Source organism: Plectrocnemia conspersa, unplaced genomic scaffold, assembly GCF_051122295.1.
Source record: "Plectrocnemia conspersa isolate PC_06_02 unplaced genomic scaffold, ASM5112229v1 ptg000012l, whole genome shotgun sequence".
Classification (NCBI taxonomy): domain Eukaryota; kingdom Metazoa; phylum Arthropoda; class Insecta; order Trichoptera; family Polycentropodidae; genus Plectrocnemia; species Plectrocnemia conspersa.
The window spans coordinates 1,280,894-1,295,736 of record NW_028277176.1 but is presented as its reverse complement, the minus strand read 5'-3'; the positions used below and the strand labels follow the sequence as shown (position 1 = coordinate 1,295,736).

The window sequence follows — 14,843 nt, the reverse complement described above, 5'->3', positions numbered from 1 at the left end:
GACGGCCGGAGCCGACTGACTGTCAAACGTTAATATTTCCGAACGCCGTTAGACAGCGTTCACGAATGAATACAATATGGAAAACTGGCGTCAATAGGTACGTTTTTTTATAATTATTATTCATCCAGAACATTTTTAATGCACAAATAATTTCAATATTTATTAAATTACTTTATGTGTAAATACTAAATAATGTGACCAGAAATTAAAAAAGGACATTAAAAATGAAAAAGTTATCTTAAAAAGTTTTGTTTGAGGAGAACAAATTGATTTATATACAGCGAGAACTTCAACAACCTCAACCTGAAGTCTGACTGTGATGATGATAATAACAATTGCGGTTTTCATGTTACAGTTGAGGTCAATCAAAATAATGAATTTATATAAATTGCAAAAAAATTCAGAAAGTCGCTTACCAAAAATACGATTCTTCAAAAATATGTAAAAGATCAAATACGTCGTGAGATTAATTTGATTTTAGGTTACGGTATAAGGTGGAATAGTTTAGCGGACATGTTGGTAAGGATAGTAAGAGTAAAAAATCGTATTAAGAAAGCCCTTATTGATTTAAAATTCGATCTTAACATATCGCAAGACGAATTTGAAAGTCTGTTTAATCTCAGTTTAATTATTGAAATACTGAAAGCAACGGTAGAAGATATGCCACTTTTGAAAAGATTTTGATGTTTAAAAAATTAGACTTTTGCGAAGTGATAACATATGTTCCTCGTTTAATTTTGAATATTATTATAAGAATCGTAATATTTATAATATTAACGTCATTTAATGAAATGCAGTAAGAATGCGACGACGGTTGAGATTGTTTCGGGTCAGTGTTGCCATACGGCGCGCTACACCGAAGGTTCGGGCTCAGGGAAGGAACGGAACGGAACGGGAGCGTCCGGCCGGAGGCGCAGGAAAACGCCAGTGCGACATGGGGCCGAAGGGCGGAGCCCCCGAGACAATGGTGCTGTCTCTGTGCTTGGCATTTGCGGCTTTGACCGCACCCTCGGCTGCAGGTGACTCAATGGGCGTAACCCCACCGACATGAACATGAACATGAACGCCGTCAACTTGTGACCGTTCGACTCTTATATGAGATTCTTATACGAGATTCGCGAAATCGGCGAAATCAGCGAATCTTTTTACAGAAAATTGATTTTCACCTTTCGAAAGTTTGGTCAATACTGAGTTGTTTGTTAAATCGATCTTTTCAGAATACTACACCAGATACGTGGACTACGAATGCAACACGCCGCTGATCGAGAGGGCCGTTTTGAGAGCTACTTCGTCCATGACCGAAAGGGGACCGGAGAACGCTATCCTCGAAGGTATTCGAGTCATATTGCGTTCAATATTTACTGTTTAGTAAAGTGACGAAACTTGATTTATCATTTAAATTATATATAAACACTTAAATTAAATTTATAAAAAGTATTGAATTGGTATAAAAAACATAGAATAAGAGAACTTACAAACTCCTAATGCTTATCATTTTTTGTTATCTTCTAAAAAAATCGGTGTTAGAAGATATATTTCTTATTTTACAAGAACAATTTTTTCATCTTACAAATCTCTTTATAAAAGTTGTTCTTTTTTTTTAATTTGTTAAAATTGAATTTTAAATTAATTTATTATGTTATATTTATACATATAATAAAAGTTATTAATTTTTTTTAATCAATGTGACAAAATCTTGTAATCGAGTTTAATTCCAGAGAAAAAAACTAGACAATAGTTCTATTAAAATCTACCTAAAACTCAAAGTATTTAAAATAATATATAATAATCAGACCTTGTTAATAAAAACAGAGTGTAAAAATAAAAAGTAAATACTTCCAACTATCAAGTTTCGTCGCTTTTTATAATCATGTCGTATGTACTGATTGTGTTTTCATAAGCAAATCGAATGCAGCATTGAATAGTGCTTCGACGTTGAATGTGTAGCTTGATTAGATTAATTGTTTGCGTTGTACTTGAAGTATCATAGTTTGTTGCATATATCGTACCGAATGACATAAACATTTTTTAAGCCTCACCTCGTCGATTCTAGAAGCATTTTGGCATACTGCCAATTTTCACATATGAGCTGGTCAATTGCTAATTTTGTGTCATTCTGTACGTTGTTCCATATGTAATGTAAAGCATGCCGTATAAGTTATTATTTGCAGTTATATATTAAGCAATTCATTTTAAGATCAATGTCGTATTTTAATATAGCATAACAACGGTTGCCTAAGACTGAACAATATAATATTTTAACACTATATTTACCATGACCAAGATTATATCGTATAGAAAAATTTCCAATATATTATTCCAGCAGATCATTGATCAATTGATCAACACAGTACTAATTTTTTTTCTGTAATGGAAAGTTATATATTTTGTATTCTTCAGTCTCTTTTAGTCTACCTGTATACTGCTGCTGCTGACTTATTTATAATCTCATTTCATTTTCTGCGCATGAACGGAATCCGTCAATTTCAATTTTGACTAAAAACGTTCACGTATTTGGAAATGAGATATGCAGTCATAGCTGAGTTATTAGAAATTAATGAATGTGTTTTTCTACAGGTGTACAATTTTAATGCAGTGTTTTGTGAATTTGTGATCGAATATTGAATAAACGACTTGATGTGCGGTCGGTATATGAACATCGCCAAAATGGTTTACGGAAGTGTTAGGTGGGCTTTTCATGCGACCTCTTGGGATCCATCTCCAGCGGATATATTGTTCGCTAGCAGATGCATGGAATCCGAAGAGAGGAAGAGAGTATATAGCTTTAACTACAAGGATGACTTTAAGGCTTCTATGATCGGAAGGCTTTTGATGAGGAAATATGTCATAAATCATACTAATTTGGCATGCGGAGAAATCCTCTTCGATAGAGACGAATACGGTAGACCGTATTTGGCTAACAAAATTCCCGGAATGATCGACTTCAACGTTTCTCACGCTGGTGATTACGTCGTGTTGGCCGGTCATATCGGAAACTCTAGAATCGGCGTAGACGTGATGAATTTCAAACCGGCGCACATACCCACCGATAGATACTTCGAATTGATGAAGAATATATTCACCGAAAGGGAGTGGCGAAACATTAAGAAGTTTGAGACGCCTAAAGATCAAATGGAAGCTTTCTATAGAAATTGGGCCTTAAAAGAGTCGTACGTCAAAAACATCAGTCTCGGTTTGAGCATGGATCTTCAGAGGATGTCGTTTGACATTAAAGAGGCTCCATTGCAAGTCGGTCGTTCTGTTACAGACTCTTCTTTGGACGTCGACGGTAAAACGGTAGAAGATTGGCGTTTTGAAGAAACGCTATTGGACGAGTCGCACGTAGCTTGCGTATCTACAAAACTCAACGGAGAAGCCTTCGATCCAATCGGAGCTTATCAAGCGATTACGTTCGACAGTATCAAGTCTGATCTGACTCCTTTTATGGAGAAAAATGAAAGCTTCGTTACTGATTTCTTTAAAAAAGAAGTCAAGAAGAGGCCAATGCGTAATCAATATTGAACATTATAATTTTATATTGCTCTTTTAATATCAAACACAAACGTTGATCTTCAATACTCTTAATTTATTTGGGTTGTTAATTATACTGTATAATTTTTTTTTGCCACAAAGATAATAGTATTTAATTTTATTATTTCATGTTTTTTTATACTTTCTTTTTATGTATTATTTTCGCGGATGGCTTCTATAAAAGTCATCATGAAAATCACAAATCTAATAATATGGTTATTTTAAGGCTGTAAATCACTTGAATTTATTAAATCATAGTATTTTTAAAAATATGGCATGAATAGGTGCCCCCCACATATTAACAAACTTCGAAATGGTACGCAAAAATATCTGCCGCGGTGAGAGGGTTAATATACTTTTTGCGTGTTGAAATATCATGAGGCATTGAGGTAACCTGTTGGGTTACGATGGTCTAAATTTAATTTAAATAAGTAAATAAATATAAAATTACACCCCAGTTTTGTCCTATAAAAAAAATGTATTTTTGATAAAAATTGCTAAAACACTTTCTATGTAAAATTACTGAATAATCATTCGCTAAAGTTTTGACTCACTCACTCACTCGTAAAACTGTCAAATATGATATAATTGACAGCAATAAAAAATAATGAATAATAAAAAAAATATATATAAAAAAGTGTTAATTCCTATTTATTGACTAGCTTTGCATATAAAATAAGTAAAGTTAAAAAATATAATTTTTTTAATAAATAAAAAAAACATCTATTCATGTGTGAAATTTAAGTGTTAAACACTAATGATACAGCATGTAATTCTATATGTAGATCGAGTTATTTTATGTTTGTGGTAAAAATCTTGCAGTATTTTCAATGATACGTTAGATTATTCTAAAACTAAATTTAATAAGAATATTCTTTTTTCTATGATGATGATTGTGTCATCAGCATAGCAACTTGATTTTATATAAAGTGGCTTTAATATAAATACAAATGTGGTGAAGGAAATTTAAGTTAAGATCATTTGGTTACTTGAATAGATCTGATTATTATAGGGAAACGTAATTACGAAATGAATATACTCATTGTATGTTTTTCTCTATTTTATATAAATAAATGTAATTAATATTAGTAATCAAATCTTTTTCTAACAAAAAATCAACCTTATAAATATAATTTATTCATCAAAGGGGGAAACGCTTGGACTCCGTCGAATAGCGATTTCGGTCAGCAGCTGATTATCGACTTGGGAGCCGTCATGAATATCACTCACATCGCGACGCAGGGTCGGCCGCGGTTTAAAGAGTACGTCAGCGAGTTCGCCGTTAGCTACGGCTACAACGGACAGGACTACGCCGATTATAAGGAAATCGGGGGTGAAACAAAGGTAAAGAAGGCGTTAATTGAACAAAAAATACAAACGAAAACCCTGAATTCTTCACTTCCGGTCGATGGCTAATCTTTTTCAATACTGATACCTTTTTTCTCACAGATGCATTAATAAAAAACGTGTATATTTTGAGGTTACGTGTACATTTGTGTATCTTTTTTAATAGAATAGTATTTTTATTTTTGCTTTTTTTATTGTTGCCGTTTTTTTCTTAATTTCGTAGTTTAATTGCATGTTTTTTATTCATTGAAATTTTATGATTAAATTGTGTTAATTCAAAATAAATACAACAACCTTTAATAAACCTGAAGAAAAAAATTGGTATGAAATCTTACCATATTGCCAAGGAATAAATTCTTAAAATAAGATTTGTTAATATATTTATAATAAATATATTATTTATCATTTTTTTTGTAATTTTTCTCATGATTAAAATTACAATTTTTTTTATTATATGTATACATTATTTTTAATTAATTAATATAGATAAAAAATATGAAAGTTTAAACGGTTTAACCATTAATAATTAAACTGTTAAAACTTTCATATTTGTTATCTATATTAATTAATTAATAAAAATGCATACATATAATAACAAAAATTGTAATTTTAATCATGAGAAAAATTACAAAAAATTGTTTATTTAAAATTTTTTTATTAAAATTTATATGAATGTTTTGGTATTGAATTAGCACAATTATTTGTATTAACAGCATTCACTAATTTCCAAAAATCGGTCATAGCACATTGGGCCGCTTCTAAGTTACTAACTCTTTACTAACACTCGATTGCATTTGTGATGGGGTGCAGGCCCGAACGCATGGAGTCCCGAGTCCAACACGTTGGACCAAGCACTGGTGGTGAACCTAAAAAATCGCTACGAATTACGAGCGATAGCGACGCAGGGTCGCCGCTTACAAAAGGAACACGTCACAGAGTTTGTATTGCAATACTCCGACGACGGCGAGGGTTGGAGCACATTCACCACCCGAAACAAAGAGGAAGAGGTATAATAAAAAAATCATTCAATTAATACATAAGAGTGACTACAGGTAGATATCCACAACTACGACAAAATATGAGACACCCACAAACGAGCATGTTTGCAACTCTTTTCGGTGCTTACACTAATTACATTAACATATCTTAACCTTTAATATACGATGTAAATAAATTCATTAACATATTGTACAATGATATATGAATTATTTATTTTTAGACGTATCTTGATTATGCGCTTGTGGTTTTTAGATGTTCAAAGGTAACAGCGACGGGAACACAATCAAAAGGAACGATTTTGAAATTCCTATTATTGCTCAATGGATAAGGATAAATCCGATCAGATGGCAGGACCGAATCTCGCTGAGAGTGCAGATTTACGGTTGCGATTATAGTAAGTTTTGTTTTGATATTTAATTTTAAAATATAATTTATTCATAATTAACCTTCGGGTGATGTACACTAAGTGTACATGTAAAAATGTGTAAGTCTTAATGACTTATAATTGGAATGATACCAATAATTACAATAATAGTCAAGCAAAAAATGTATTAATTGTTATAATATAAGTGTTAAAATGAGTAAATGCGTTAGACATCGTGGTTATTTTGTATACATCCGCCTCAAATGACGCATGTAATTCTAAAAATAAAATTGATTCAATCTCTTTCCTTGATTAATGCCATAATTGATTGTACATTTCTTCAGTTATATAATTTACTTTCTTGACATCTTGAGGATAATATTTGTGGTAAATTCAATTCAAACACAGATCATTTCTTTATTAGACTACCTTTGAATCAACAAAATCCTCTGCACCCTTATCTGTTTTTTACCAAAGTTATAAAGAATTTGATATATAATAATTTAACATACTAAATAATTATTAGCAAAAATAACATTTAAAAATCAATTTCAAAACTTCTGAACGCTAACGTCTCTCCAGTAGGAAGCAAAAAATCTGACTTACAACATTCATATGTTTGATTTTAATAGTGAATTGATAAAATATTTATTTTTGTCACTTCCGATAATTACGTATATATTGTATGTGTAATATGGAGCAATACACGTATATATTTCTACAGATATTTGCATAATAATATGACATGTATACTTAGTGTACATCACAGGAAGGCAAAGGTTAATCAAATCCTGAATATTTTAAACGTATTATTAGTATTTAAAAAATATTGTAAAATATGTATTATATTATATGTGACTTACTCTTGTTTAAAATAAGCATTTCTGATATCAATGTAAACTCCACAGCCGCTGATACGTTATATATGAACGGGTCATCTTTGGTGCGATGGGATTTGACGAGAGAACCAATATCGGCGTCACGCGAATCAATTCGCATGAGGTTCAAGACATCGGTGGCTTCGGGAGTTTTATTATATTCCAGAGGATCTCAAGGCGATTTTATAGCTCTTCAGCTGCGAGACAACAGACTGCTGCTTAACATGGATTTGGGTAAATATATTTTTTTTGACCTTTTTGCAACATAACAAATGTGAGGATTTTAGTTTTATATAATACTTAAAAATTCTGAATCGTAATTAATTTATTTTGACAATTTTTACATATTTATTACATTTTTTTTATTTACACTCTTAGGCTTATGAATTTGTAATGATGAAATTAATTTTTCATAATCAGGTTGATAATAGAAAATGAACTTCTTACTAGTTCTTTTAGATGTTGGTTGGTCAACTATGAACGGAACTTAGATTTAATAAATTTCATTGTTGAATACGATTCAAATCATATGTCGATCCAAAAATTGACAGTATTTTTCATCCTTGATAAATTTATCTAGGATGAAAAATGAAAAGTATAAACATAAAAAAATCTACAATTGTATTATATTGCCCCCATTTTAATTATTGTGCAACAATATTATATATACAGTCGATCTCCCTATAGTGTAGAGATTGGGACTTCGTTATAGGAATACTACGTTATAGGGGACTAGGCACCCGTACAAAATTTAAGGTTAGGTATTTTCAACTCTTTTGTGAATTTAACGAAATCAGCAAATTAAACTTTTTATAAACTACCTTTTAAGTAAAAATAGATTTACCAGTTGTAGAAGTATGATTGATAGATTGGAATGGTTGAATATTCAAGAAATATTGAAGATAAATGTGTTAGTATTTACATATAAGTTAGAAAATAATATGTTACCAAAGTATTTTAATAAGAAATAAAGATGTACATAGATTTAATATTAGAAATAGAGGCAATTTAAGGATAGTAAGGTATAAGAAAATGAGTACGGCCAAGGGAATAATGTACGTAAATGCTAATTTGTATAAAACTATTCCTAGAACAATCTGCAAAAATTAAAATTTAGCGAGTTTCATCAAAGGAATAAAAAAGCACTACTGTGCATTACGAAATAAATTATAATATTGAAGTCTTTATATTCTGTTTATGTTTATATTACCAAATTCATGTAAATTAAGAAATCACCTAGATAATTTGTAGCTTTACTTTTGTCAATTATGATGTGACTTGAATAAAATTAATGGCATCATTTTAAGTAGATTAGTATAATTATTGCTCAACGAAAAAAATTGGTTAGACATATTATTAATTATATAATTTTTTCATTGATCAGGATCTGGATTGATGACGTCCACTTCCGTCGGATCTCTCCTAGACGATAACATTTGGCACGACGTTGTAATCTCTCGCAACCGTAGAGATGTAGTGTTTTCAGTAGATCGAGTTGTTACAAGAGCGAGACTAAAGGGAGAATTCAGTAGACTCAATTTGAATAGAGCTTTTTACATTGGCGGTGTTCCGAATAAACAAGAGGGCATTGTCGTGACTCAAAACTTCACAGGATGTGTTGAAAATATATATTTAAATTCAACCAACGTCATTCAAGAAATCAAAGAAGCTTACGAAAATAACGAGGCGCTCAGATATTTTAAAATCAACACGCTGTACACTTGTCCAGTGAGTATTTGCTATTAATCATTTAATTAATATGCAGTGTATATCATCGATAACTTTTAGGAACCGCCTATATCGCCGGTGACGTTTTTGACTCAAGATGCTCACGCAAGACTCAGGGGATACGAAGGCGCCAACTCCCTGAACGTATCCCTCTCGTTCCGCACTTACGAAGAACGCGGCATGCTCATACATCACGACTTCACCTCCCCTGGATACGTCAAAGTGTTCATCGAAGAAGGAAAAGTAAAGGTGGAACTCAAATCTGGAACTACGCCTCGCATACTTCTCGACAATTACGATGAAATGTTCAACGACGGCAGATGGCACACTTTGATGCTGACGGTCGGCACCGATTCCCTAGTTTTGTCTATCGATCAGAGACCGATGAGAACGACAAGAATACTCAAGATCACGACCGGATCGTTGTATCTGATCGGAGGCGGAAAGCCGGGACCCGGTTTCATAGGATGCATGCGATTGATATCCGTCGACGGTAATTATAAGGTTCCGTTCGATTGGAAACCTGAAGAATATTGCTGTCCCGGTGAAGTGTTGTTCGATTCGTGTCAAATGACTGATAGGTGTGTATATATTTGATAACGATAACAAAAGTCTAAAAGAAAAGATATTTAAAACGATTATTTTCAGATGTAATCCTAATCCTTGCAAGCACGATGGTATGTGTAGACAGAATTCGATGGAATTCATGTGCGATTGTCAGACCACAGGATACGGCGGAGCCGTTTGTCACACCCGTAAGAATATTTTATATAAACTATATTCAGAGTTTGATATATTCATAATGAACGACAAACTTTTTTGTTATAAATATATAAAAAATGAAAGATATTTGTAATTTATTTTGCAGCAATTAATCCTCTATCGTGCCAAGCATACAAGAACGTACAATCGGTGCAGCAGAAAGCTGAAATAAAAATTGACGTCGACGGTTCTGGTCCATTGGATCCGTTCCCTGTGACGTGCGAATTTTATGGTAAATATCTCATGATGATTCATAATTTATTTTAAATGTGTCATTGTGTGATTCCTTATTAATTCCAGGCGACGGGCGCGTAGTCACCGTGGTCGGCCATTCAAACGAGCACACGACTTCCGTGGACGGTTTCCAAGAACCGGGAGCCTTCAAACAGAACATTGTATATTCGGCGTCGTCTCAACAATTGGAAGCGCTTCTCAACCGTTCTCACACCTGTCGCCAGAGACTCTCTTATTCGTGCTTTGCATCACGATTGCTCAATTCTCCGAGTGACGAGCAATCGTTTCGACCTTTCGCGTGGTGGGTGTCGCGCCACAATCAAAGAATGGACTATTGGGCCGGAGCGCTGCCAGGCTCGAGAAAATGCCAGTGCGGAATCTTAGGAAATTGCGTCGAACCGACGAAATGGTGCAATTGTGACGCCGGACAAATCGGATGGCAAGAAGACGGCGGCGATATCACAGAAAAAGATCATCTTCCTGTGAAACAGCTACGATTCGGAGACACGGGAACGCCGCTGGACGAAAAAGAAGGACGTTACACTCTTGGACCGTTGATTTGCGAAGGAGATGGTTCGTATCTATTATTTGAGTATATTAAAATAAAGTTGCAAGCTCAATTTATATTTCAATTTCAGATCTATTCAATAACGTCGTATCTTTCCGTATCACCGATGCCACGATTAACCTTCCGACGTTCGATATGGGTCACAGCGGCGATATATATTTCGAATTTAAGACGACGACTGAAAATGCTGTCCTATTCCATTCTAAAGGTCCTCAAGATTATATAAAGATTTTGATCAACAAGGGAGAACAGTTGCAGTTTCTCTATCTGGCCGGAAGCGATTTTATGAACGTGAACGTTGACGCCACATACAGACTGTCTAACAATGAATGGCACTCTGTTTCTGTTGAGCGTAACAGGTAATTTTTTGATAGTTTTAGAACTCTTCTATACTTCTTTTCAAGTAGTAGTATTGCTCTGAAATTTAGCTTGTGAAAAGTTAATGAAAATGTTTTATTTTATAGGAAAGAGGGAAGAGTGGTAATCGACGGCTCTTTAGAAAATAAAATGTATGAACAACCTGGTCCAGTTCGAGCTCTACAGTTAACTTCTCCATTGGTGATAGGAGCTACCGTCGACTATCGCGACGGATTCGTCGGTTGTATCCGCGCTTTGCTCTTGAACGGTCAGCCACAAGATTTACGCGGCTATGCTGAAAGAGGTGAATATTGAATACAATCATAATATTTTAACACTTGATGTGCCGCACGCTTGCGTCGTCAAATTACACGTAAAGCCGGTACATTTTTGCGTAAAAAATATTTAATCCGGGCACTCGCCTAATCATTTAGAAAGTAACATTTGCTTGATGGACATCTCGAATTGTGCAACGGGATTATTGTGGCCTTACAGTGATTTTTGTCTTCCGGTGATATATTGTTTCCCTTGACCGTTTCGTTAAAAAAAAATATTTGCATGTTATTTATTTTTTCTAGTCGTAACAAGAGCTTTTGTGTGGTCCCATCCTTGTAGATACATAAACACAATTTTTTTTAGTTTCCATCTATGAATTAAAACAGTATTTTTTCGTCTATATATACCTTCACCTTTTTTCAAGCTAATGTTTCTTAAATCTAAAGGCAATCTCCTATTTTTTCTAATTGTCCCACACACATTTTATATTATCTAATAAAATTTCCTATATTTTTACACTTATAATAATTGTCTATATAAACCCAATATTTAGCCACAACACGTCAAATATTCTCCCTTCCAGCTTTTTTCCTCAGCCACAGTAAATTTTAGGTTCAAAATATAGCTGGATAGAGATTCACATGTCATTCTATTCAAAATTCCGTACTTTACGATTTTATCTGGATTGTACGTTTTAAATATAAGCCATCCTCGTCAAAGAATAACCCCTTCGTCAATGAAAGTTTTTTTGTAGGTTTATAAACAGTATTAAATTTTTCATTAAAGTAATTTATAATTGAATCCACTTTCACTATACTATATTTGCGTTAATACAGTCAGTTCGAGAGCTATCAATTTCATCATTATTCATAATTGAAAAAGAGATGGCAAGTTTGGATTTACGTTTGATATACTTATTTTATTAATTAATTTTATATAAATATGTTTTAACAAAAGGATATACATTTTTTATACTATTAATGACATGTATTGATAAAAATTTAACTCTTTATTACATTAGCACAATATTTTTACAAACTTAAGTTATATAACATTTAATCATCAAAAACGTGCCGTTCTTATCACATTATAGTCCGTTCACGTGTTTAATGTGAACAGACTGTAATTTGATGAGATTTTTATAAATTATTTTTTAATCAGTATGAAACGACCATATTTTTTATGTACAATAACTTTCAGTTCATAAATATTTAGGGTTGGATTCATACCTTTCAAATTTGATTATTGATTCTAAATGAAAAATAATTTTAATACAGGTATATATGGAGTCACTCCTGGATGCTCCGGACGCTGTCAGTCCAATCCTTGTCTCAATAACGGCACCTGTTACGAAGGATACGATTCATACACTTGCGACTGCAGATGGACCGCATTCAAAGGACCAATTTGCGCCGACGGTACGTGTATAACTGTATGTCGTTCATATTTTATTATATTAGTGTTATAATTTATTTATTTTATAGAAATCGGCGTGAACATGCGACCCAACTCGATGGTGAAATACGATTTTATGGGATCGTGGAGATCCACTCTTTCGGAAAACATACGCGTCGGATTCACGACAACAAACCCCAAAGGTTTCCTGCTCGGATTCTTCTCGAACGTATCCAGCGAGTACATGACGATAATGGTGTCCAATTCTGGTCATTTACGAGTCGTGTTCGACTTCGGTTTTGAAAGGCAGGAATTGATATTCCCCGAGAAGCATTTCGGTCTCGGTCAATATCACGATGTTCGAATTTCCAGAAAGAATTCAGGATCGACGATGGTTTTACAGGTATTTCAAACGATTTCTTAATTGATTTATAACATTTATAATTATACGTGTTGCTTTCAGGTCGATAATTATGATCCTAGAGAATATCACTTTGATATAAAAGATTCGGCCGACGCTCAATTCAACAACATACAATACATGTACATAGGACGGAACGAGTCAATGTCTGAAGGTTTTGCAGGGTGTGTTTCTAGGGTAGAGTTTGACGATATATATCCTTTGAAGCTGCTGTTCCAAGAGGCGGGTCCAGGCAACGTTAAGAGTTACCCTTGTATGTCTATGTTTATGTAATCTATTTTTAAATTTATGTTCTTAGGTTATTAATGTTTTTATTATTTGATGCAGCTACGTTGACTGAAGACTTTTGCGGAGTCGAGCCCGTTACTCATCCGCCAGATATATTAGAAACTCGACCGCCTCCAATGGTCGATCAAGAACAATTGGCCAAGGATTATCATCGTACCGATGAGGCTATCCTTGGAGGTACGTTTTGAACAATATTTTTAGACTCCCATATCTCTTCTTCGATGATTTATTTAGTAACGAAAAGACAGATAAAGATTCTAAATATATTTACGTATTTTTTAGGAGTATTAGCAGTGATATTCATCGCTCTAGTGATAGTAGCAGCAATAATAGTTCGAATGGCGGCGCGGCACCGAGGAGAATATTTGACGCAAGAGGAAGTCGGAGCCGCCGGTGCTCCCGATTCGGACGAAGCGGCCCTCCGAGCCCACACGGGGCCCCGCGTACTCAAAAGACAAGAGTTCTTCATTTAACTCAAGCAAACATTCCATCACAACACCACGCACTATATTATAATAATAATGTACAATTTAATATCAACAATCGGCAGATCAATTCAAAGGTGACACCATTAAATGTGTATAAAGTACAAATTTTCACTGTAAATACACCTAAATTATATTATATGAAATAAGTTTCTCAATGAAATTGGCACGAATACTTTCTATCAATTGATAATTTATATATATATATATATGAATTCGCGTTATGTTTGTTTGAGAATTATGTGCGCTGTGAGGTTTAATCGTATGATATTATTACAAGACTTGTATTGTTTAATTAACAATTTTTTAAAACTCATCTTGCACCAATTATGATAAATGCCATATGTGAAAATATGTTTTGTGCAAAACCATTATTTTGTAATTTATAGTTTTAAGTATTATGTCCAAATAAGTTGTTTTTATTATTTTTAAATAGATTTTATAGTGATTTTTATATGTTTGACGATAATAAATATATTTTTGAAGAAAAAATATATCTCGACGATATTATATTCTTTCACAATCTCTCTAGGTTATATAATAAGCTTAGGAATTTTATAGTGGTAGTGTTATACTTTATAAGCAAAAGTCAAGTTTTATTTTCCGTCCATTTTGTCAATTTTGTGTGTTGATTTTTTTTATTTATATAATATTTAATATATAATTTTCTTCCGTTGTAAATTTGCATGTATATTTGATTTGACAAAGATATAGTAAACATCGAGTACCTGTATTTAAAATAGATCCGAATCGATTACTTTATACGTTTGTATAGCGATTATTGTGTATTAATTAAAATGACACCGATTTGGTGGCACATTACCCCTCAGCCTGTTTGGCAGTAAGTGCCTTTGATCGAATCACGTGTTTATTCTTCCAATGAAAAACTAGCATAATCATGATGAAAAAAAAAAGGAAGATTACCGGTGCACTTTTGTATTTACCTTACGCTGGAGAAATATGTAATTTTTTACATCAAATAAACTCTTTTTTATACATATAAAAGAAATTTTATTTAACCTATATGAACTGAGAAAAACATTTTTAATCAGTAACTAAATAATTTACACTTTACATTTGATATAATATGAAAAATACAACAATCGTCTATTAACTGATATTAAGTTTTTTATATTTTATTAAAATTTCATGCACCGATACATATTTGAAATAGTAATTTCAATAACAGCATAGTTTTGTGTTTTAAAGC

General features: G+C 33.1%; 2 protein-coding genes across 2 annotated transcripts; both read left to right on the top strand.

Moving 5' to 3' along the window:
• Positions 1–835: 835 nt before the first annotated feature.
• On the top strand, positions 836–14,642 carry Nrx-IV (neurexin-4). The gene is made up of 17 exons (XM_088200575.1): positions 836–1,019; positions 1,218–1,331; positions 4,679–4,875; positions 6,130–6,271; positions 7,150–7,353; positions 8,504–8,847; positions 8,908–9,428; positions 9,496–9,602; positions 9,716–9,841; positions 9,910–10,416; positions 10,482–10,770; positions 10,876–11,072; positions 12,322–12,462; positions 12,529–12,842; positions 12,903–13,113; positions 13,188–13,325; positions 13,431–14,642. The coding sequence occupies exons 1-17, from the start codon at positions 935–937 to the stop codon at positions 13,619–13,621; spliced, it is 3,828 nt and encodes a 1,275-aa protein (XP_088056701.1). The 5' UTR covers positions 836–934; the 3' UTR covers positions 13,622–14,642.
• Positions 2,586–3,978, top strand: LOC148227911 (L-aminoadipate-semialdehyde dehydrogenase-phosphopantetheinyl transferase). Its single transcript, XM_088200585.1, has one exon. It carries the CDS (start codon positions 2,638–2,640, stop codon positions 3,520–3,522), a length of 885 nt encoding a protein of 294 aa, XP_088056711.1. The 5' UTR covers positions 2,586–2,637; the 3' UTR covers positions 3,523–3,978.
• Positions 14,643–14,843: the final 201 nt, after the last annotated feature.